This window comes from Carlito syrichta, unplaced genomic scaffold (genome assembly GCF_000164805.1).
Source record: "Carlito syrichta isolate Samal-C Ts95f unplaced genomic scaffold, Tarsius_syrichta-2.0.1 Scaffold304479, whole genome shotgun sequence".
Classification (NCBI taxonomy): domain Eukaryota; kingdom Metazoa; phylum Chordata; class Mammalia; order Primates; family Tarsiidae; genus Carlito; species Carlito syrichta.
The window spans coordinates 311,405-335,779 of NW_007248575.1; the positions used below are offsets into that span (position 1 = coordinate 311,405).

At 35.9% G+C, this 24,375-nt stretch overlaps 1 protein-coding gene across 1 annotated transcript in view; it reads right to left on the minus strand.

Moving 5' to 3' along the window:
* Nucleotides 1-631: 631 nt before the first annotated feature.
* The window catches only part of CYTIP (cytohesin 1 interacting protein), a 29,338-nt gene continuing 5,594 nt past the window's right edge, over nt 632-24,375 (minus strand). The window contains exons 2-8 of the mRNA XM_008060029.2: nt 20,495-20,544; nt 20,228-20,282; nt 15,280-15,382; nt 14,974-15,067; nt 12,057-12,126; nt 3,823-3,889; nt 632-1,129 (exon numbers count right to left, since the gene is read on the minus strand). Of these exons, the coding sequence (XP_008058220.1) occupies nt 666-1,129; nt 3,823-3,889; nt 12,057-12,126; nt 14,974-15,067; nt 15,280-15,382; nt 20,228-20,282; nt 20,495-20,544 (903 nt within the window). The 3' untranslated portion in view covers nt 632-665. The remainder of the gene's footprint in view (nt 1,130-3,822; nt 3,890-12,056; nt 12,127-14,973; nt 15,068-15,279; nt 15,383-20,227; nt 20,283-20,494; nt 20,545-24,375) is intronic.

The window sequence follows — 24,375 nt, forward strand, 5'->3', positions numbered from 1 at the left end:
TGACAGAAAAAAAAAAGATGAATTGGGCATGAAGAGTGAGTTTCTCCTTTTTGTTCAGAGTGTCTATTAAAAAGACCCTGTTATAATCTTTGTCAGCATCCATCTCAGACCACACCTTTGTAGGGTTCTTATGCTGCTTAACTCTTCACATCAAATCTTATGCTTCTTGCTTTATTGTCACTATGAATGTAAGAAAAAGCTGATGTTCATTTTGTTTAAAGCCCATCACAGATTTGAATAGAAATATTCAAAATTGTCTATTGTGTAACCTACCAATTATCCTATGTAAGACAGTCCAGATTATTACATTCTGTCATGAATTTATTGACACGACTCCAAAAAACGTTCTCAACTTTTTACATAGACAACCTAGAAAATAAATATTACTGTTGTCTTCACAGGCAGCATTAGAATGAGCAGGCACTTGCAATAGTTATTTTATCTAACTTATTACTTAATGTTCCTAATGTCTGCCTAGAACATGAGCAACTGTTGAAATAATGATTTAAGAAACAAAAACACTGGTTTTAAAATTTTTAAATAAAGGTCACTATTGGTGTGAAAAGAGATGTCAGTTTGTCAATCCATCCGTACTTTCCCGCTAAACTGGGTGGAGTTGACCTAGACGGCCAGAGATATTTGTGAAATAAGCCCATTTGAACCCGTCAAAAGCGACTCTCTTCCTCTTCCACAGCACGGTGAAGGCCAGGGATGAATTTCAAGAGTTGCTTCCGTACACTTCCTTTTCTGCTCTTCCGGGGCAGGGTCCCAAACATGCTTGAGAAGTTGCCTTCCCACAAGGGAGACATGGATCCACTGCTGGTGGTACTCACGCTCCGGTTCTTCCTTGAAGACCTCAGAAAATCGTCCCCATCCCTGGGAACGAAACACTCATCATCCGTGCTCGTCTGCCGACTGACAGCGCCCCTGCTGGAGTCCTCAGACACACACGTCTGGTAGCCGTCTTCGCTGTCCAGGGTCATGGAGCTCAGCCAGCTCTTACAGCTGCTCTCACTGGATAATCGATTCCGGTCCTGTGCAGGGGCTGGGCCGGGCCCAGGCAGCATTCCAAACAAAGACCATTCATCCAAGTCCACGTTTTCCAAACTTGGACAGTTAGCTGCGTCACCTGGAGTACAGAGAACAAAGTCTACTGTTGAATGGCTATGTGCATCACTCCCTACAGATAAATGCAGTAAACCAAAATTTCTCTTTGAAGAACACAAGAAAGAAGAAGGGTGAAAAATATTTTTCACTGAGCTTTGACTTGCACGAATAAGTGACTGTTTGTGAGGCCATTGGAGACGCCTATGGTAGAGTTTCCCAAACTATTGCTCATATACCAGATTCCAAGAAAAAAATGTCCCATGGTGTCACAACAACTATAATGTTAACATGGATTTAGACAAGATGCTTCCTATGAGAATAGTCCAACCCAACTGACAGTATGTCAATGTGACACCTGAATCTCCAAAATGATGATTTATTAAATTTAAGTGACCTTGTAAGCTTTTATTAAAATTCTCACGGAAATGAGGTTCCAAAGATTACACCTGGGGAAATGCTGTCTTGTGGATTTTCTCCATTTTGTTCCTCTGATACTTATGTGCTGTCTTTTTTAAATAATTGTAAAATTTTTATAAAAATTGTAAAATTTTTATAAAAATCATTTAAAGGATGCGGAAAGCACAGAATCCAAAGGTGTTTATTGCAGAAGTGATTTATGAAATCAAATATCTATTCTAGCCTCAATATTTTAAGCTTCATCTTGTAATCCTTAAATGCTCTGGAATGATATTGTACCCGGAAAGCATCCTTATCCTCTAATAAGTAATAATTTATTTGAAGAAATTGATTTTTTTCTGCTTGACTGAACTTTGTCATCAACCTTTCATAACCTATATCTCTCCAAATTCAAATGTTAATCACACACCAACGTCCCATCTACATCCCTCCTCTTCTGCACTATTTGAGTTTGTTGGTATGTTGCTTAAAAGGGGGGTGGGGTGAGAATACTTCTAAAACTGGCCTGAGAAAAACATAATTAGAGAGTGACTCTGAGTGTTCTAGGAACCTATTGGCATCAGTGTACCAACTAGAAAAAAAAAATGTGACTCTGCTTCAGAAAAAGTAATCGAATACTGCACACTCAGGAATGGTTTTATTTTGGGCATATTATCCTTACTGTTACTCTCCTTTGTCTTTGGTTGATAATATAAAAAGAGATTATTTGTTTTTCCATTCAATCTGCAAGGATGAGTTTGGTCAGCTCCATAGTGACTAGTCATAGTGCTTTCCTTTTTACGAATACAACCTACTCTATTTCATTTTGCAATGAGCTAATGTATTTATTCTGATTGGAAAGCAATTGCCTTTAGACTCTCCTACCCTGGATGTCTATTCTAGGTCTAGAAAAAGCAGAACCACCTCAATCTCTCAAAAAATGTATACAACAATGAATTTATAGGATTCTGATCTAACGATCTTGTCTATACAAGGTTTTCCTATAGAACTCCAGGGCATCCTACATTCACTGGGCCATTCAGAGTGTTCCAGAAGTAAAGTTGAAGGCTAAAGACCCTCATCTCTACAGAAAGCAAGGAGGTGACTGAATTAACAAGGCCACAAAGAAGTTTTGCATTTCTGTCTAACAAGCTGTAAGCCTCTCAAAAAATCTATTCTGATTTTTTTTTAATTAACTGAAAACATTAGAGAAACAACTCGTACGTAAGTTACAAATACTTCTTTTATCAAAAAAAAGAACTCTATGCCAGAAATTAGTGTCTAATTAAGAATTAAATTGTGTCTTTTTCTATAACAAATAGATGATCACTTTTAACAGATATTGTAGGTTAAAAATAGAGACTTAATTTTGGTGTTATCTAAAGAAAGGATCATCTCTAATTCACACCCACATACCAGTGGTTTCAGTGAATTATTTGTATATAAAAGTTCATTCTGTAGTTACACCTGTCACACAGCAAGTGGCAAATTAACAAATTTTAAACTCAGTCTTTCTGTTAACAATGAACAGACTGGCAAAAGCTATGCATTTTCTATTATAATAATCTCACACATTTCTGTTTGTGTCCTGGGGGCCATGAAAAAGGATTTCTTTACATAAATGTAACTTTTTTTATACGTAATGACCACGTTTTATTCATCCCAGAAATTCAAGGTTGCTTTTATTTTTTTTTTTTTAATATTTTATTTTAAAGAGGTGGGGTACAATTCAGGGTTAAGTATACAAATGTTCATTCTGCAGGTACCCCTGTTGTTGAGGTGTGCCCCTCTCCCCCGGCAGTATCCCACTACTGCCAATTCCACACTCCCCTCCCTGGCAATTTCCCACTACTGACAACCCTTTTATTATAGTATTACGATAATTGTTCAAGGTTCACTTATGAGTGAGAACATGTGATACTCAGTTCTTTGTTTCTATGACAGATCACTCAGTATTATGGGCTCTAAATTTACAGTTTCTGAGAGCTACTCAGCCCCTGACCCAGGACTGTTTTCAGGAATTTAATCCATTTGCTGAAGTAGTAGGAAAGTCAGGCAATCTTTCCTGCTGATCTAAAATTTCAGTGCCTCTTTCAAGCATGTGCATGTAAGTGTGTGCATGCTTTCATGTAGGGGGTCTGACTTGACTTCTCCTCCAAACACATTCCAAAATTCTCATCAAAGAAACATAGAATAGTACCCTTGGTCAGTGCTAGACACATTTTTCTTATAATGATGATACTCTTAAAACAACTTAGAGGCAGAAATATTGAAAGAATGAAATGTTAGTGTGGTTTCTGAACAGGAAATTACATTTACCATGAAGCAGGCGCTGTTCCTGTAACTGCAAAGATCTGAGCTCCACCCATTTTTTCTTCAAGGTTTGCTGTGAGATAGAAGAAAAAAGTGCTAATTATCAGGAAACCCCAGTGAAGCTAGCAATTTAATTCTAGGTGTTGAGATTTGTCATTATCATTTTTCCTTTCTTTTTAGCACTACAACCCATCCCATTCATTTAAAATATTCTTTGCAGTATAAAATGAAGATATTGGGAATGCTACTTTCTCAAGAGATAATCCTAGTATCAACAAATTTTCCTTTCAAAAGCTAAGGGAGCAATTAAATACATATTTTTTATTTAAAAAAATATTACAGAACCAGATCATTTGGGCTGGTAAAAACATACTTGCTGTTTAAGGCAAGGATTTACACTCAAGGGTTCCCCCATCTGTGGGATGAAGACAATAATAGAGACTAATCCCTGGAAATGTTATGAGGATTAAATGAGTTAATATACATAAAATGTTTAAAACAGTGACTACAACTTGATAAATGCTCTATAAATATCATCATTAACCTATAAGCCTGGGGCTCTAACACAGACTTTTCTCCTGGACTTATATTTATTTTTCACACCAAAAAAGGAGTATAGACTTGGTCTGAAATGCTTCCTTAGAGTTATAACCTTAGAACGCTGTTAAGTTTGGGGGTTTTTTTGCTTTTGACTTTTTCCCCCATTTTTTGTTTTATTTTCGGGGGAACACATGCATGTTCATTACATGGATATATTATGTAGTGGTGGGAATTGGGTCTCAGGTGGCCTATTCTCCAAATAGTGAACATTGTACTCCATAAGTAATTTCGGAACCCTACCCCCTTCCTCATCTCTCAGCTTACTGGTGTTCCCAGTGTCTGCTATTTCTTAACTGCTGCAGCACATGAGAGCAGTGGCCTGCGGTGTGAATGAAGCAGCTGCTGCTTGGGTCAAGATGGCACGCAAGGCCTAGCCTAGCCCACAGAAGGAACTGAGCCCATGGAAATCAAAAGCAAACCAAGCAGAAGGCATCTGACAAGACACAGTCACGGACTCACTCCCTCCTATTTCTTGTCCTCTATTTCACCCCTTTTTTGGCCATTTTAGGTTCCTATAGCAAGACCAGCAAGCAGGCACAGCTCAGGTTTGCCTGTGGACACGTATCCTAAAGGAAAGGCAGCCTAGTTGGAAACAAGCTTGTTTCAAAGCAATCTAGAAGGAGTAGATGGAGGCTGAAAAGCAAGAGGGAAAATGCATATTTGGGGAAGGCCTAAGGAATGAAAAGGCCTAAAAGAAAGACAATAATAAAATTACAAGAACCTCATCAAATGCTTAAAGGGAAAATGGTTTGTTCCTCAATCTTCAAGGACTGAACAGTAACTGGGCAGGATTTTCCAGGCCTTAATAATAGTAACATTTAACAGCAATCCTTAAGGGTATTAATATAATACACAAGCAATAAATCAAAGCAACAAAATGCTTGTCTCAGTTAATTTCTTGTTCTTTCTGTACTCTAATATAGTCTTGAATGGTTTTATGACTATGTTGCTGCCTTATTCATAGCTCATTTCCTGTGTTAACCTCTGGTTATGTGAAGGTTAAGATTAGGGATAAAGGAGGTATAGGACTATCAAGGACCTGGTATATGTATCAACCCCCCTTGTCTTTCTTAAAGAGATTTATCTCCTACAAGAGAACAGAGTCCAGTAGAGGAGCATAAGGATCGGTTGACAGTCAAAACTAAACATAGGAAGAAGAGGATGCCATATTTCTGCACCTACTATCTAAAAATATGAAGTCAGTATTTACCAAATAGTTAATTTTTGTAACAAACAAATGTTTCAAAATATCTAATTTGTTGATTTGGCCCAGTCACTTCAGTATGGCGTCACTTAAACCAAGAAAATACCAGTATAACGAGCAGATGTGTCAGCCAGCCTGACCTTGATTATAGGTCAGATCCAAACTTCCCTATTTTTCTATGTGTGTATTTTTGCTTATGTTACTGACATCCCAATCATATATTTGGACAAATCTAAACTCATCTTTAGATGAGAGTTAAAGCATATGTGAGATCCAACCATACTGAGCCATATCACCTCACTGTGCCTAGCTCAGTGCCTAGTACATAGCAACTCCTCAGTAAATAGTGGTTAAATGAATACGTAAAATAACAGCTTCCTGAAACAACCCTCGGCTATCACACATTGGTTCCAAGTACAATGCTTTCAATCTACATGTGAAATTCAGCTAAACATGTCCATGGCACTTCACTAATTTCATTACGCTTTCACAGATAATATGCTATTTAATTTTCATAACTTCTCTAAAAAGTTACAGATTAGAAAATAAAGGCGCAATGTAGCAAAATGTTTCCCAAGGGCTACAAATCCAGCAAATACCAGAGCCAGATTAAAAACTCGCTCTCCCAGCTAGCCCATTAAATGTTATTTTCATGGTAAACATTTGAATCATAGTACAGGAGAAAGGGAATTCCTGAAAATGTGGCTCAGAAAGGACCACTGTTTCCAAAGAAGAGCTTCTGGCTCCATGAAGTGTCGTCAAGAAACAGATTGCTAACTTACACAGTATGCACAAAGTAAATGTCATTGCAAGGAGGGGAAGTCAGCCTGACCTTGATTATAGGTCAGATCCAGACATTTCTGACTCAAGTGATAAGCTGGAAATATACCATAATTTCAATATTAGTGATGGGACAGAAATGCAGGACGGTAAGCAGAAATGAACTCAAAGTTCCACTGGATCTGGAGAAGAAGAAAGAAGTAGTTACGTATTTGGATCCTGTGGCAATATATGGTTTAAACGCACCTCTCTGAAGCAAGAGACAACCAAGGTTTTTCTGAGAAAAGAAACTTGTCTGAATTTCCACCACTGAGAAAAGGAGACTGAGAAAAGTTGCTGCTGCTGCTGCTGCTGGCTACAGTTCAGGTAGAGTGTATACCTGGAGAGACATGAGTACCTAAGCACAACCTTATGACCCAAGCCAAGCAGCACACTGACTCTTCAGGGACGGTATCTTAGCCTCCAGACCTGGGTCCAGATGGATAGCCTTGAAGTGCAGAGTGGAAGCAACTGTCCAATTATCACATCAAGTGGAAGGGAGAGGCTATATGTCACACAAGGGAAGCAAGGAATCTAAACTCCAATGCACATACAAATGTTTAATGATAAGAAAGACAATACAACTGATAAGCAGTGCATGGATTTTCTCTAAGCAAAATGAAAATAGAAAAGTGTCCAAAGAAGAGTTTAATATAAGATACTTATAATCTTCTGGGAGATAAATGAAATCAATATTTATACGAACAATAAATTTAAAACAAGAACAGATCGACAAGAAAAAACTACTAGACAATAAAAAATAAACTGATTTTTAAACTCAGTAGAAAGAACACACTATGTAGTACACAGATAACAAGCACATTACTGAAGATATCACTAAAGAATTTAAAAAGGATATAATACAACAAGATACAAAATATTAAAGAGTGGTTAGGAAGCATAAAAGATGAATCAAGAAACTCTAAAATATGCACAGCAGGAGTTCCAGCGACAATACAGGAAGTGGTGAAGAAAAAGGCCCATTCAAAGAGATCAAGCTGACAGTTTTCCCCAACTGAAGAAAGTCACAAGTCTTTAGACAGAAAGAACCCTACAAATTTTAAGCAGTATAAATTCAGAAATAAATTCAGAACTAATTACATTGTGGTAAACTATAGATCAATAAAGATAAAAGAAAATCTTAAAAGCAACCAGAAAAAAAATACAGATCACCACAAATCTAAATACTGGGTTTTTAAGACTCAAAAATAGAAAATCCTTTAGAGAAAATTATCAGTAGAAAAAGAGAATTAGCCAGGCATGATGGCACATGCCTATAGTCCTGCTACTTGGGAGGCTGAGGCAGAAGGATTGCCTGAGCCCAGGAGGTTAAGGCTAGAGTGAGCAATGATCATGCCACTGCACTCCAACCTGGGCAACCAAGTAAGACCCTGACAACTCCCCATAAAAAAGCAAAAGCATAAAAAGTAGTACAAAAATGAGGACATAATCACACTTATGACAAAGATTTAAAATATTAGAATACATTTTTATCATCAACTTCAATACATTTGAAAATTTCATTAACACAATCATAACTCTCTAAATCAGGTTCAAGAAAACAACAACCCAGAAAGCCAAAGTATTATTACAACTAATCAAGAAATTAAAACAGAAGTTTAAAAGTATTCCCACCAAAAAGGAACCTCAAGCCCAGATGATTCAGATGATATTACAAGAATTCCACCAGAGAAGAAAAAGAGGAAGATAGTCTCCAGCTCATAATAAGAGTCTAGTAAACTTGATACCAAAACTTTAAAAGATAATCTAAGAAAAGAAAATTACAGGTCACTACCTGTAAATGAAGCTATCTTTAAAAACCCTAAACAAAATATTAGCATATCAAATCAAACTTATAAGTATAGAAAATGATTATGATTTAAAGGATAAACTAGGTTGGGTTTATCATAGAAATGAAAGGGTGGCTTTGCATAAGAAAATCTTTAAATATCACTCACCATATTGACAGATTTATAAAAACAAATAAATGAGAAAACCATCTTGGCAGATTCAGAAAAAAGTATTTGATAAAACTTAATACATAAGGACTATAAAAACTACCAGCAAATTTGGCATAGAAGGGAGACTAATTGATCTGAAAGATAGCCCATTTTTAATGTAAAAGAGATGAGGAAGAATTACCTTTAAATCAAGAATGAAATGGGGTGCTTAAAATTATAGTTGCTATTCATCATTGTATCATAGGTTTTAACCAATGTAGTAGAGTAAGAAAAAGAACCGAAAGCCATTCTTAACATACAGTTATTATTTCTATAGAAAACCCAATAATCTACAAATAGTTTATTAGAAATTATGTAGTCTACCAAGGTATTTGAATATGGTTACCACACAGAAAAAATTGATTTCACATATCTATTAACATCAATCAAAATATGTATTTTTATAAAGAATCTATAATAAGAACAAAAAAATAAGGTACAAAGGACTAAATCTAACAAAGATAGGTAAGACCTATATGCATAAAATTATAAGACTTTCTTGAAATACCAAAAAAACAAAAATGGTAAGATTTTCTATCAATCAAAAACCTCAATACCATATGGATGCCAAACCTCCTCAAATTGATCGATATTATGTATATGATGTGATAGCAATCAAAATTTTAACACTCATTATAAAACTTGATCATCTGATTTTATTTTATTTATTTATTTATTTATTTATTTTTTGAGTTGGAGTCTCACTTCGTCACCCAGATTGGAGGGCAGTGGCATGTTCCCGGCCACTGCAGCCTTGACCTGCTGGGCTCCAGCAAGGCTTCCACCGCAGCCTTCCAAGTAGCTGGAACTACAGGCGCGCGCTGCCATGCCTGGCTAATTTTTTATTTACTGTAGAGATGAGGTCTCACCAAGTTGCCTGGGCAAGTCTCGAACCTGTGGACTCAGACAATCCACTCACTTCGGCCTCCCAAAGCGCTGGCTGGGATTACGGGCTGAGCCACCAAGCTCGGCCCATCTGATTTTAAATTTTATGTAGCTGATCAAAGGACAAAGAAAGACCAAGAATAACCTTACCCAACTAGATATCATCAATATTTATTATGAAATGAGTTTGGGATAAACAAATTGACCAATGGATCATAATAGGAAGCTTGTAAGCAAATTCATGCTTATGTAGAATTCACTTAAAAACAGAGGTTTCACAGCAGGTCAGCTAAAGAAAAAAAAGGATTATAAAGTAAATAGTACTGAGAAGCCTGGGAATTCAGATGGGAAAAAATAAAATTGAAATTTCCCCCATACTTCATGATATATACAAAAATTAATTCTGAATGAATTAAGGACTTAACTGTGAAAAGGAAAACCTGTAAAGCATTTAGCAGAAAATATGGAAAAATTAACAAATTAACAAAAATAAACAATTAGGAGCTGTCTCATAAATAAAAATATTTAAAGAGTAATATAAAGTGCTAAGGAAACAAAATATCGACTTAAAATAATTAAGTTACTTAGAAAATTTTTCTTTTGGTAGCAACAGTGAACTAAAGACATTTTTGAAAAAGATCTACTAGCCCTCACTGAAGGAAGTACAACAGCAAGAAGGAACTAAACCCAGAGGTAAGGAGAAGAATGCAAGAAACAGCAAGCATATCAACTGAACAAGTTGGTATTTTTTTTCACTAGCTATTTAGAACAAAAATTACATTTTATAATTTTTAAAAATTGATGAAATTCTCTAAAGTAAGCAATAATAAGGTATATGGGATCTTAAATGGTATTCATGATATTATGGAGGAAGATAGAGATATTGAAAATGTGTACATTGTTAGAAAAAGTATTAGTCAATTATATAAATTAAAACTTAAGGAGATAACATTCAAATAATATAAATTGTTTAGCACCATGCAATAATGATTTGTTCAAGTGAGTACTTTATTCCATTAAGTCTATTTTTTCACACTTGCTTTAAATAACATCACTAGGTTATTTTCAATATTTCTTTTTTTTTTTTACAAAAGGCTGAAAAAGTTAATTTAACTTTTTAAAACATATGTTCATTAAGGCTATTTACTTTTTGCAAAAACAAATTAACTTTGACAGGTTTAAAAACCTAAATATAATATGAAATACTGTTTACTCCTTCTATACATGTAATGACAAAAGTCTTAGAAATGTTCCTTTTAAAGTCAAGAATACGAGTATCACTATTTACAATACATTGACAATTCTAGCCAATGCTATAAGAGAAGAAAAATAAATTAGCTGAATAATTGAGCTAAAAGGTCAACTTTTATTATCTGCAGATGACATGATATCGATAGAAAATCTAAGGGAATTTACAAAATTATTAGGAGTTCAGCAGTATGATGTTAAAATTTACACAAAAATCAATAGCAATAAAATAAAGCAGTTGAAATATAAAAGATTATATCTTTTATAGCAATAAAAATTAGGAAGCACGTAAGAATATCTATAAATAAGATATTAAAATGTAGCCACAAAATTATAAAATATTTTTGAAGGACATGAAACATTCTCATAAAAAGATTAAAATCCTTCATTCAAAGTGAGAAATTGAAAGTCATAAAGATTTCATTTGCTTTTATTTCTTTTACAAATACAATTCAATTTCTATCAAAATTTGAGTAGACACTTTTTAAACTTTTTATAAACTGATTCAAAAAATTACAAGGATCAGCAATGTGGCAAGAATATCAAAACCAGTGTTAACAAAGAAGAAAGCAGGGTTTGCTGATGAATTGGATGGGGGAGTAGAGGATTATAAGTTTAAAAATATATAAAAGCAAGATATGAGATAAAAATCCACCCACTTGGCCTCAATAATTAATAAATGCATACTTCATGAATAAGACTAAATTGTAGCTATTTCTAAATAAAGTCCAGGTAAGCAACTTGCCTAGTGTATGCAACCTACTCAGACTGGCTACATCATTGCCATGCAGTGGGGAGCAGATGAAGAAGTCACACGGGACAAGGGGAGGGGTCTGGGGGACTATGATTCAGAAGCACAAAAGTAAGAATATGGACTTATTGCTTAGGAGACCCTCGCCAGCCCTGAGATTTTTAAGAGCTTCAGACAGTCATCCCAGGCAATGTTCACTGAGCATCCTGCATTGTGTACTCCCTCCTAGAAACTAATGAATTGCCCCTTTAAAGTAGATAGTGTGTTTGCCAATAAAAAGCAGATTGAAAGACAGCCACAGGATTAGAGGAATAAGGTCTTTGCTTTAAAAACGAGGCAGAAGAGAAGGACACTGAAAAAGCAAAAGTCCCAGCCCCTCCAGCACATTCATGCAATACTTGGAAAAATGATGACCTTTTTGTTTTTTTCAGACAGAATGTAAATCAAATATCGCAGGTGCACTAATGAAGAGTTCTTCAAGTGTTGTGCCTTCCTGTTGCCATTTTGAGCCTCATAGACACACAGAAGGAGGAAGGAAAAAAGTGATTTACACCGGTTTGTGGAATTTGATATTCCTCCAAAGGTAATTGTATAGCTCTTGATAATTCAGTAGTTTAGATTCATTATGACATTTCATTTTCAAGGGTGATCTCAATTCCTCAAATAGATCTTTATTCCACCACTCACACATTCAAGGATAAAAAATGTGCTTCACTACATTCAATTAAATTACCTTTAAAACCTGCAGCTTTGCTTCAAGTTCTGTTCTTTTAAGAAACATTGTTCCGTTAAGAGTCTCTATCCTGTTATAAGAAAAAAAAAAAAAGTTCAGAGAGGGACTAATATAAGTGATTCATTTAAACAAGTGCCCATACTTATGGAGTACTACATTTTTAGTACAGAATATACTGAAAACGTAATAGCACTTTGAGTATCTAGACCTAGACCAAATTTTCTGATAATATTCAGAGAAAGAAAATGGGGGGAACAAACTCCCCTTGGGAAGGTGAATAAAAGAAAGATCCTGGTTAATTTGTAAACTGTAGCTATTTTATACAAGTCATTATATGACAATGATGGTTGCTTTCTACTAGCATCTATTCTTGTGGAATCAAGTTGAATCACCTCACTCATTTGTTAAATACTTATTGAGCATCTACTGTGTGCCAGATTCTAGACATCATACTTAACACAAGGGGTACAACAACAAATACAAGAAGCACTAGGGACTTTTACAACAGTGCATCAACATGCTATTTTTTGAAACAAGGAGAAATCCTTTCCTCTCTAGGATTCTGGGAGCATTTGCCTCTGTAAATTGCCTTATAATTTTGGAACTAGAATAAATGAACCACAACTATTATAAAATAATAACTTTCATATGACTCTTTCATCTCAAAACCTTTGGTTTACAAACTTTAATCCTAGAATTATCAACTTAACAGTGTTCTTTTCTCCTTACACCAAATGCCTTTCTAAAAATAAGACATGTTCCATCCTAAGTGATTTGATTTGTTTTGCATGATGCTCGAGTTAAACACCTTTATTTTGACTACTAAACCATCAATCTGAATATGATTTTTTAAATTTCATTTGTGAATCACATACTAATTTAAAAATTGTTGGTTCAAATTCCCCTTATAACTAAGCTATAGCTCTATTTATAAAGATGCAAGAAATTTTACAAGGCATGATAAAAACATTAAATGTGTAGACCAATTTTCCTCTACTTCTAAAATCATCAAGCCGGACATAATGAGGTGATAGCAAGCCAAAAAACTGTCTGCTTTCTCATTAAGGCAGAAGTCTTGGCTTTCTGGGCAACAGTGGAGATCCCTATGGTTCTGTTTTCTTGGGATTCTTAATGTAGATTTGACCTACTCAAGCAATAGATGTATATGGGCAAAACTGTGACATTGGGTGACTATTCTCTTCAATATGTACACAGAATGTCTCCCATTTTCCTGATCTCTGAAATTTCAACAATTATCTCCACAGACTATCCCTATTCACCTGTGATCTGTCAACTTCACCCATGTGGAACATACTTTCTGTCTCTAACCACCACTAACTCCTCTTGGACTATATATGGCTCCTCCCTTATGGATCCAGGTTTATCTGGATCAAGTGTGCCCCCACCCTTTACCTTAAACTCACAGTACCCATAGAGATGGACTCAACCATCTTTTAAAACTGCTCACAAACACAGACACACACACACACACACACACACACACACACACACACACACACACACACACACACACATATAAATGTCCTTTGAAATTTTAGACCAGAATCACTGAGAGCATCTGACAGATTTTCTATGGGCTTACAATGAGCAGCTGTAGCTGAAGGGAACAGATCCTGGCATCCAGAGCAGGTAACCAAACCCCAGCCCTATCGCTTACTAGTTGGATGACCTTAGCTAAACCTTCACTAACCTTCAGGCACTTCATCTATAAATATAAATAAAATTAATCCCACAGGTGGCTATGAAGAATGAATGGGATAATTAATAGAGGACTCATCTCTATCAGAATAACCTGTTAGCTGGTTGGCATAACTGATAAGACCCATAGTCTGCCATAGGCTAATTCTCTGGCTTCACTTCTTCTTATACTCTCCCTTTCAACCAACTACCAGTTACACTGGCTTTCTCTCTGTCCCTTGGATGGGCTTGAAAATTCAGAGACCTCTCTTTATGCAAAATGCTCTTACCAAGAATTCATATGTCCATCATTTCTCATCATTTTGGTCTCCACTCAAGATTTACCTCTTCAGATAGAATCATTTTAAACATCTAAGCTAAACTAGCAGCCTCTTTATCCAGTGTTCTATCCCACTGTCCTATTTCACTTTCCACATAGCAGTTATCCATGAATAAAATATAAAAGTTACTTATTTTTCAGGATTTTCTGAGCCATCTCCTTCCACAATTATTAAAGCACTAAAATTATCTTTGTCTCTCCTGAGCCTGTCATAGAGCTGAAAGTAGAGTATTTGCTGAATAAATATGATTTTAATGAATGAGTAAATTTCATAATTTACTTATGAAGGTCTTATTAAGTGCTGGAAATATTATAGTAGAAAAGTCAGTCAAATCTCTAACTGAGAAGATCAGAGTTCTTTTAAGAAGTTTTGAATATCTGGCATATGTGGTATGAATATGCGTGTTTCCGGGCAGGGAAGGTTTAGCAGACTTCAGTTTTTCTTCCATATAGAACACAAGAAGAAAAAAAATGGCTGTGGCAAAAAAGGAAACACTCATACCTTCTAACTTTGTATTTGTGTTAGTCACAAGATTATATCAACCATGGAAATTGGATCACTTCCTCTCAGTTTAAAATGAATGTGTGCCAATTTAATTGAATTTGATATTAAACAAATACATCTTTAAAAGTTATTCCTCCCACACAGACATTTGGGCTATTGATGTCCTCTGACTTCAGATGTTGACAATATGTTCAAGTCTGAGGAACCTTGAAAAACAAAAGGTACTGATAACATTTACACCCAATCCCAAAGCTGTGGCATACCGCCTCCCCGCTTCTTGTGATTCCTGAACAAAAAACCTATTCATTCACTCTACAGGCATTGTGAAAAACTGTAACATTTTGAAGCCCCATGGAAATTAGACAGATAGTTACGTTAGCAGGTTTCCTGACGATCTGATCAGGTCAACCACTTGTTTGTGGGTAAAGCCTTCTGTGCTCACGCCATTGATATTTGCAAGGACATCACCTGGGAGATGCCAAGAAAAGTGAATGTTGCATTGGTTAGTTAAATAATTCCTCCTGACATGCAAATGAAAAAAACAAACAAGGTTTAAACCTTAGAAACATAAAGGAATTAAGAAAATGTAAAGCAACAATCACATCCTGACCTTCACTATTCAAAAGTTTTCTTTTCTTGATATTTAAATGCTTCCTAACATGAGCAAAGTTACAATTTACCTGCTTGTAGGCCAGCACAGTGAGCTGGACTGTCCTCTTGTATTTTGCATATCAAAGTGCACATTTCGGGGGAGCAGGTGTTCTGATTCTGGAACTTGTAAGTCTGTAAAAATTAAGGTGATACATAGTTACTACTCAAAAACTCAACATCTATTTTTCAAAAAGTAAAATTACATCAATTACCATCAAACGTTATAATAGATAACTTCAAAGGACAATCGGGAAAGGTTTTCCTGAATATATACCAAATCAAAGGTATCAATTTTGCAATTTCACCAGACAATCTACAGCCAACTTCATTCACAAAAAACATCTGTCGTGAGAAAGTAAAATGAAAGTGGCTCAAGATTTTTATGTTTTCAAGCCCAAGATATCATCTAATGCTATATCTTCATTACATATTTATTTTTAAAAATCAAGTTTCTTATTTCTCAAAGGGATAAAACAATGGTGGCCAAGAGCAAAGATAAAAATCCCTACGTGGTTCTCCCAACCTAAAACACTCATTACAGGAGAGTATGAAACAGTACACATGCAAGGGAGACATGCCAACAATGATTATTTTAAATCAGAGTTCTGCACATAATGACAATCTGCCCTGAATTTATTCAAAAGTGCTATAATTGGCTCAATTACCTTCATTTCTAAGCACTCTCTGGTACGCCTGCCCTGAATTCTCACCGGTTCATTAGTCACCCAACTAAATTAGAAAAAGTTAAACTTCAACTCTTGCTTCAATTTGGCACAAGTAGTTTGGTGGTGAATTGGTTTTTTTTTTTTTTCTTTTTCTTTTTGTATCAAAACATTGAATAAATGTTTTCTGGATGTATTGTTCCCATGACCTATAACAAATATAATTTTCTTTTTCATACATTTAAGTTATGAAGTCTAGTTCCAATTAGAATCAAAATCAGTGTTCTGAGTAAATCTTATAAACATCTGATTCCTAAAATTAAGCCACATTACAATACTGTTTCCTTGTGAAGAAATTAATGTCTGATGTTCATTCCTTATTTTATAATCCCTGGAGCATCATAAGTCAGTCAAGTGTAAGCAACTTCGGGAAACTTTTATCTGTTAACCTCTACAAGACTTTTATCCAATCTATAAGGCACTTAGAATTCCCATATCTTAAAGGTAGAAGGGACTTTAAGAGAGCATGTAATACATTCTCATTTATATCAGAAATCTCCTTAATAGCTTTCCTGCCAGAGTTCTTCTCACTACAGCCTGAACCCTTCCAGAGATGGAAAGCTGGTTCAGTTCGTGTGATACATGAACAAAAGATAGTAACTGACACTCCTTTGGGAAACCACTGTTCTAACAATACTTATTAGCAGAAAGACTCTACCCTCCATCCTCAGTGGTTAAAGTGAGTACAGTAGGGGAGTCACATTGATTTATGTAGATGGCACCTGCATATGTGTTTGCAATGGGTATGAAATGTGAAAGTTAGAGAGAACAACAGAACCCCCAAAGTAAAGGAAAACACGATTAATTAGATACCTGCATGTCTTAGAGACACAAAGATTCTAACACCTGTCATTTATTGATCTTCTATTGGTACCAGGCATATTACTAGGTATGTTACATATGTTGTTTCATTTTAAACTCCTAAGGACTCTACAGAGGAGAAATTTAGAGAATATAAACTCAGGTGTGCTTAAGTCTGAAGTCTCTGTTTTTGGCTGAGTAAAGTAGCTCGTGTCTATAATCCCAGCAGTTTTGGAGGCCAAGGTGGGAGGATTGCTTGAGCCCAGGAGTTTGAGGCCAACGTAGGCAACATAGGGAGACCTTATCTCTACAAAATAAAAAAAGTCCAAAAATTAGCCAGACATGGTAGCATGTGCCTATAGTTCCAGCTACTCAGGAGGCAGAAGTAAAAGGGTTGTCTGAGCCCACAAGGTAGAGGCTATGGTGAGCCATGATTGTGCCACTGCACTCCAGTCTGGGTGACAGAGTGAGACCCTGACTGAAGTGAAAAAAAAAAAGAAAGAGAAAGAGAGAGGGAGGGAGGGAGGAAGAGAGAGAAAGAAAAACTGTTTCTAGCATGCTACATGATTTATAAGGGGCATGCAGCTAGCACTCATGGAGAAGAGAGGGAAGAGTCTATCTGGTCTCTTCCAAAGTTTCACTCATCTGGGAGGTCAGATCCCCATTATGTACTCACATTGGGTACACAATATGGATACCTGAGGTTCCATCTGGTGTTGAAAAAGTTACCAAGCCAGGCTCGGTGGCTCAGCCTGTAATCCCTCGCCTTTGGGAGGCTGAGGTGAGTGGATTGCCTGAACCTGCGGGTTCGAGACCCGCCTGGGCAGTGAGACCTCATCTCTACAATAAATCAAAAAATCAGCCGGGCGTCGTAGCGCATGCCTGTAATTCCGGCTACTTGGAAAGCTGAGGCGGAAGGATTCCCGGCGCCCAGCAGGTCGAGGCTGCGGTGGCCGGGAGCAGCCACTGCACTCCAGTCTGGGCGACAGAGTGAGACTCCAACTCAAAAAAAAAAAGAAAAAGAAAAAGTTACCGGAGGCATTTCCCCCATTTGTTGACCCCTCAAATCTTATGAGTACTGGGGAGTAAGTTATGATGTGGAGGTGGTACTGGGACACACATACCATGGGAAGTTAATAGGGGTAGGGGTTCCTGCATCACTGAGATAACACACACACGCTTCCACTTAGGAGTGTAGCCATTAATTCATGTTCATCTACAAAGGTTCAATGGTGCTGTGGTCTGTATTCGATTTTGACTCTTGCCCTATGTAGAATATGTGTTTATGGTATGGGAGAGAAATATATGAAAACATTGACACATCATGGCAGAGTGATAAAAATAAAGTTAGGTGAGTAGTACTTTATGCTCTTTATGTAGCAACTGCTGCACATTCTTGAGGACAAATCTCCTTTAAAAAAAAAAAACAGTTGACTGGGCTCAGTGACTCAGCCTGTAATCCCAGCACTTTGGGAGGCCGAGGCTAGTGGATTGCCTAAGCCCGTGGGTTCGAGAACAGCCTGGGCAAATTGGCAAGACCACGTCTCTACAATAAATCAAAATTTAGCCAGGCGCAGTAGCTCACGCCTGTAGTTCCAGCTACTTGGAAGGCTGAGGTGGAAGGATTGCCAGAGCCCAGCAGGTCAACGCTGGGGTGGACCATGCACTCCAGGCTGGGCAATGAAGTGAGACTTGAGAGACAGACAGAGAGAGAGAGAGAGAGAGAGAGGGATTGGCAGCAGTGGGATACTGCCGGGATTGGGTGGGGTAGGGTGGGGGGGAACACAACATCAATAAGGGTACCTGATCTCAAACCAGGCAAAGTGGGGACGAAAGGGAGGCCCAAACTTTACCTGTACAATGTTCACTTTTATATCTAATCCCTACACATCTTTAGAATAAAATATGGTTTTTTTTTTAAAGCAATTGAGGAAGGAACCCTCTGGAGGAGGACAGCAGGAGTCTGTGAAATGCATTCTATCAATCTAATTAAGGGCAAAATAAATTAAGGGCTAAATATGGAGAAGTAGTATTATGAAATACCAAGAAATGTTTGGGCAAATACTGGTACATAAGTTAAAAGAAACCCCCTCCCTTGTGATCCTTAATAATAAGAACATCTCGCCTTGAACGACAGAAGCCAAGCTTTTACAAGTTTGTTGCACATCATTAAAGCTACATGGTTGAAAAATTAGGGAATTGTGCCATTTACATTGAACTACTTTTAAAAATAAAATAAAAAGAGACAGTCACAAAAAACAGTGTCTCTACAACAGAATAAAGAGTGTTTCATATGATAGGAGAATAAGCGAAAGTACTAGGCTTCTAAAACCTGGTGGATTTTGCCAATTATTGTGGTGAATTACAGCTTTCACCAAATGTAAATGTAGAAGAGTTCAGAAAGTAGAAAGTATCTTCTTTTCTGCTAGAGCCTTCTCTCTCTTCATTGCAGCTAGAGTTCCATTTCTTTACTCATAAAACATGTTTTACTTAGCAGCTTCCTGTTCCTAATCTTAAAATACACACTGACTTTCCAATTGTGGGACTGATATCACACCAAAGTGTTCTGAAAGCAGCACTAAAGCTAAGATCTAAAATCTGATGTACAGTGTAAGAATATGATTATGTAAAACACATCCAAAAGAAATGCAAAAGTACTATAAAAAAAAAAAAGCAGACATACTTAAGCTATTACTCTTACACTTAATTGGACTAAACTTCATTTGGCCTAACTCACCTTCTTTACAAATATGGTCAGGAAAAAACAGACAGCAAATAAGAAAAGAAAGCCTTAGGCAATTACATTGAAACCTAAAAATACTATTAAAAATTTCTAGTGACATGAGGCAATCTACAAGTAGAGCCAAATGTTCTTAAGTGTTTCAAATAATAATTGTATAGCACTGTCATTAAAAATACAAAGACCTACAAAGTTTCTCATCATATCCAATATGAAATATTTAGTATCAAAATGTAACAGGAGCTATACATAGATATATGTATTCCATGTACACAAATGTACAGTGTTTCAAGATTTTTTGAATGCCACAGTAGATATTTAAATTCTGATATACAGTATAAAAATGATTATGCAAAACACTTCCAAAATGCAAATATATATGATGCACATCTGTGCAAGGTTTTTCACACTCTTATCTAAGACTTGACTGATAGCAAGTATTTCTGATAAGTCTTGACTTTAGGGGAAAACTGAAGCAACTAAGCACTAACTGCTGAGCATATCTCAAGGGTTTTATTTTATCACCATTAATGTTTTCTTTACCCAGTGGTACTTAACACACTGAGAAACTACCCCCAAACAACCACACACTGAATAAAAGTGGCAGTCTCCATCATTCTCTAATCCTAACTTCATTTTTTTTTTAACATACATCATGACATTCCCAGCACCACTTTTTTCCTTGGAAGTCTAGAAAATTTGAAAACTGCCCACCTGAATTTCAAATCCAAATGTTCCATTATCCTGCTTTTCCACAGTAACTATCTTTCTGCAATTAAAAAAAAAATTAACTGCATGAAAAGTATCACATTTTACACATATTTATCATAAAAAATAACTCACAATTAAAAATAATGGACATTTATGTGCATTATAGTATATATGACTCTGTGTGAGATGTGTGTGTAATCAACAGTCTGGAGAACTATGTGTTCCTAAATATCTTGATGAGAGACCAAAAAATAATTCAATCTTTTTTACCTTTGCGACCAGGAAAAGTCACTTAAAGAACTCGATCTGGTTAAAGCAAGCTGGAAAATACAAAAAGCATACAATTATCTCAGGGTCCTTCAAATACATCTGTAAAATGTTCTAAATCACTAAGGACTTTGTTCTTTATCAACTCCCTTGGCCCAGCACCTGAGAAACTTACATATAGGCAGTAATTTTCATTCTCTGGTGATTGCAAAGGAAAGCAGGAATAGGGGACTTTCAGGCATTCCATTTAAAAGGCTTTTTAAAGAGGGCTCAGATAGCAATACACTGTAGCAAAAGAGCTAATATTATGTGGCAAAACTCCAACTTCCAAAAAGAAACTCCAATTTCCAAAAGAAATACAGATTTCTGATCTGTATGTAAAAGTCTCTGAAATATTAACCATAACAATTCCATAACAATTTATAATCACACTGAAATCCAGACAAAAATAACACCCATAGAATGGCATATAAAACCCAAATACTTGGTTGTGTTTGGAGATGCTGATGAAATGACTGCGTTTACTATGTTACTGTTTTTAGCAGGATAAAATAATCTCTAAAGAACCAACTCATATACAAACGCACACTTCAGGTGAAAACTGGAACTGAAAACCTCAATTCTGCTTATGATTTATTTTTGCAAGAGTTTTGGAATAGTGTGGTGCAATTGTCAGCCAAGAAAGGAAAAGAACCTCAGAAAGATAAAAATGTTATAAATAATATCACCTTCACTTCTTTGCAAATAGTTGAAAAGATCATACAAACAAGCTTTCAGGATACATTCTACCATTGCAAATAGAGGAAAAGTCAACCAAAAGTAACTTTTTTTTAGAGAATTACAGGACTTTTATGTGTTTTTGTTTTGTTAATTTGTTTAAGACATGTTAATTAGCCCTATTTTCAAGTATTGGTCCAAGGGCCCAAAATGTAGGCTTATGCTACTAGCCAACCCATGTGTTTAATTGTCAATCTAGAATTGTTGTCATAAATAAGTAAACAATAAAGTATCAGGAGATCAATGCATACTCAGTTTAGACAAATAAAAATAAAACAAGAGGATGAAAACCAGGAGAAAAACACATAGAGGATATTAATACATATGTGGCAAGTCCCACAAATGAAATGCTTACTAAGGCATTCATTAGGAAAGACACCTACACTACTGCAGAGAATTTGAATTTCTAAGTACCAAATGCCAGCATTTTCACAATTTATCTGGAATGGCTCAAAGTTAAGAACTGGGCCACCTCTCGGTGAGGTTAGTGTAGTGGAGAGTTGATTTCTTCCCATCAATTTAATGTAACTTAATTATATTTTCCTCTTTTGTCAGTTCTAGATTTCAACTCATCTACATCACCTTGAAGACTGAAATAGATGACTCAGACCCAGAAAAGATTCTCTAGACTTGCTTAGAATGATCACTTTTTAATGTATAAGGACCAAATGTGGAATGCCTACAATTTATTAATATAAGGCTTGATACAGACTGATCTTGTACCTCATAGGTAGCACTAACAAGAATGGGGACCATTAAAGTATGTTAAGTGGGCTGTCTTCTTGCAGAAGAGAGCGATACACTTGCTATTTCCAAACATTCTCAATTTCTCCCTTACAGTGTACTCATATTTTCTATTTATCATCTTCATCTGCTGGTCTTCCACCCTTAATTCAGATTATAAGGTACTTAGGAAGTCATGTCTAATCATTAGTAGGGCTTATATTTTTAAAGAATTAGACTTGCTATGAGAATTCATCATATAATTCATAGAACTATATAAATACATATATGTATATATTTATATGAAGTGCATTCTGGATCAAATAACCTCATTTCTATACACAATCATCTGTGTGCTTTGGGTCTCTTGGGGAATGTATTTGTTTTACTTTCTACCCCAATGCCCAGCACAGAACCTGTAATAGAATGGAAAGCTAAAAATAGAGAAATAGACAAACAGAAATAAACTACTAAACAGCAATAAAAAGCAAGTGAGTGGTGGTAATTGATCCAAGTTAAAGTATTCAAGTTCAAGAGGAATATGTTACAATTTTCTTCACTTTGCCCTTCATTAAATTAAATACTCATAGAAAAAACTCATGTATCAATAAAAATATATGATAAAAATTAAAAATTCCAAATATGTAACAAGATTTTAAAATAAAAGGAGCATAACCTCTTCAGGTCTCCTCCCACTGTGGGAGTTTTTCAGTCCTCTCAATAAATCCTGCCTTCTCACCTTGAAAAAAAATATGTAAATAAAATGAAAGAAAACAGACAACTCAATATCCATACTCAAAAGAGCAAAACCAGACTCTATTCAAAATGAATCAAAGATCTTAATGTAGAGACCAAAAATGATAAAACTGCTAAAAGAAAGCATAGAGGAAATGCTTCAGGACATTGGTCTGGGAAAAAATACTTGTGAATAAGACTTCAAAAGCAAAAGCAACAAAAGCAAAAATAAGCAAATGAGAATATATCAAAAAGCGTCTTCACAGAAAAAGAAACAATCAACAGAGTGAAAAGACAGCCTACCGAATGTGAAAAAATATTTTCAAACTACTCATCTGACAGGAGATTTATACCCAAAATATATAAAGAACTGAAGCATCTCAACAACAAAGAAAAAAGAAAAATCCAGCAAATGACTTGAACAGACATTTCTCAAAAGAAAACATATAAATGGCCAACAAGTATATGAAATAATTCTCAATATCACTAATCATCAGGAAATGCAAATTAAAACCACAATGAAGTATCATTTCACCCCAGTTAGGATGGCTATTATCAAAAAGACAAAAAATAACAAATGCTGGCAAGGATGAGAAAAGGAAACTCAGACGCTGTTGGTGGAAATGCAAAGTAGTACAGCCACTATGGAGAACAATATGGAGGTCCATTAAAAAACTACAAATAGAACTACCATATGATCCAGAAATCTCCCTACTGGGAATTTATCCAAAGGAGAGGAAATCATTATATCACAGGGACATCTGCACCCCTATGTTTACTGCAGCACTATTCACAATAGGCAAAATAAGCCATCAACCTTGGTGTCCAACAGATGAATGGAAAAAGAAAATATTCTATAAAGAAGATGCTCACAATGGAATACTATTCAGTCATAAAAAAGAATGAAATCTTGCAATTCACAGCAACATGAATTGAATTGGAGGACATTATGTTAAGTGAGATAAGCTAGGAATAGTTAAACACTTCATGTTCTCACTCATATGTGGAAGCTAAAAAAAGAAAAGTTGAAATCATAGAAGTAAAAAGTAGAACAGAGGACGCTAGAGGCTGGGAAGTGTAGGGGAAGGGAGGAATAGGGAGAGACTTGTTAAAAGATACAAAATTGCAGCTAGATAAAAAGAATGAATTCTAGTGTTCTACCATTGTAAGGTGACTATAGTTGATAATAATGTATTTTATACCTTCAAATAGCTAGAAGGAGGATATTGGACGTTCCCAGCATGAGGAAATGATGAATGCTTGAGATGATGGATCAGCTATTTACCCTAATCTGATCGCTATACATTATATATATTAAAATATCACTATGCACCCCATGAATATGTACAATTATATGTCAAATGAATAAATAATTTTTTAAGACAGGATTATTAAATGAGAGAAAACAGACAAGAATGAGAAATCTCAATCCAAAACCATCAAGAAGTGTAGAAAAATGACTAATATAAAACAAAGGCAGTAGTACCTTAACAAATAACTGCTAAATGGTAGCAAGAGTTAATAAATTATCATTAAAATTTTGAGTCCAGCTGTGGTGGCTCACACCTGTAATCCCAACACTTAGGGAGGCCAAGACGAGCAGATTGATTGAGCCCAGGAGAGTGAGACCAGCCTGGGCAACATAGCAG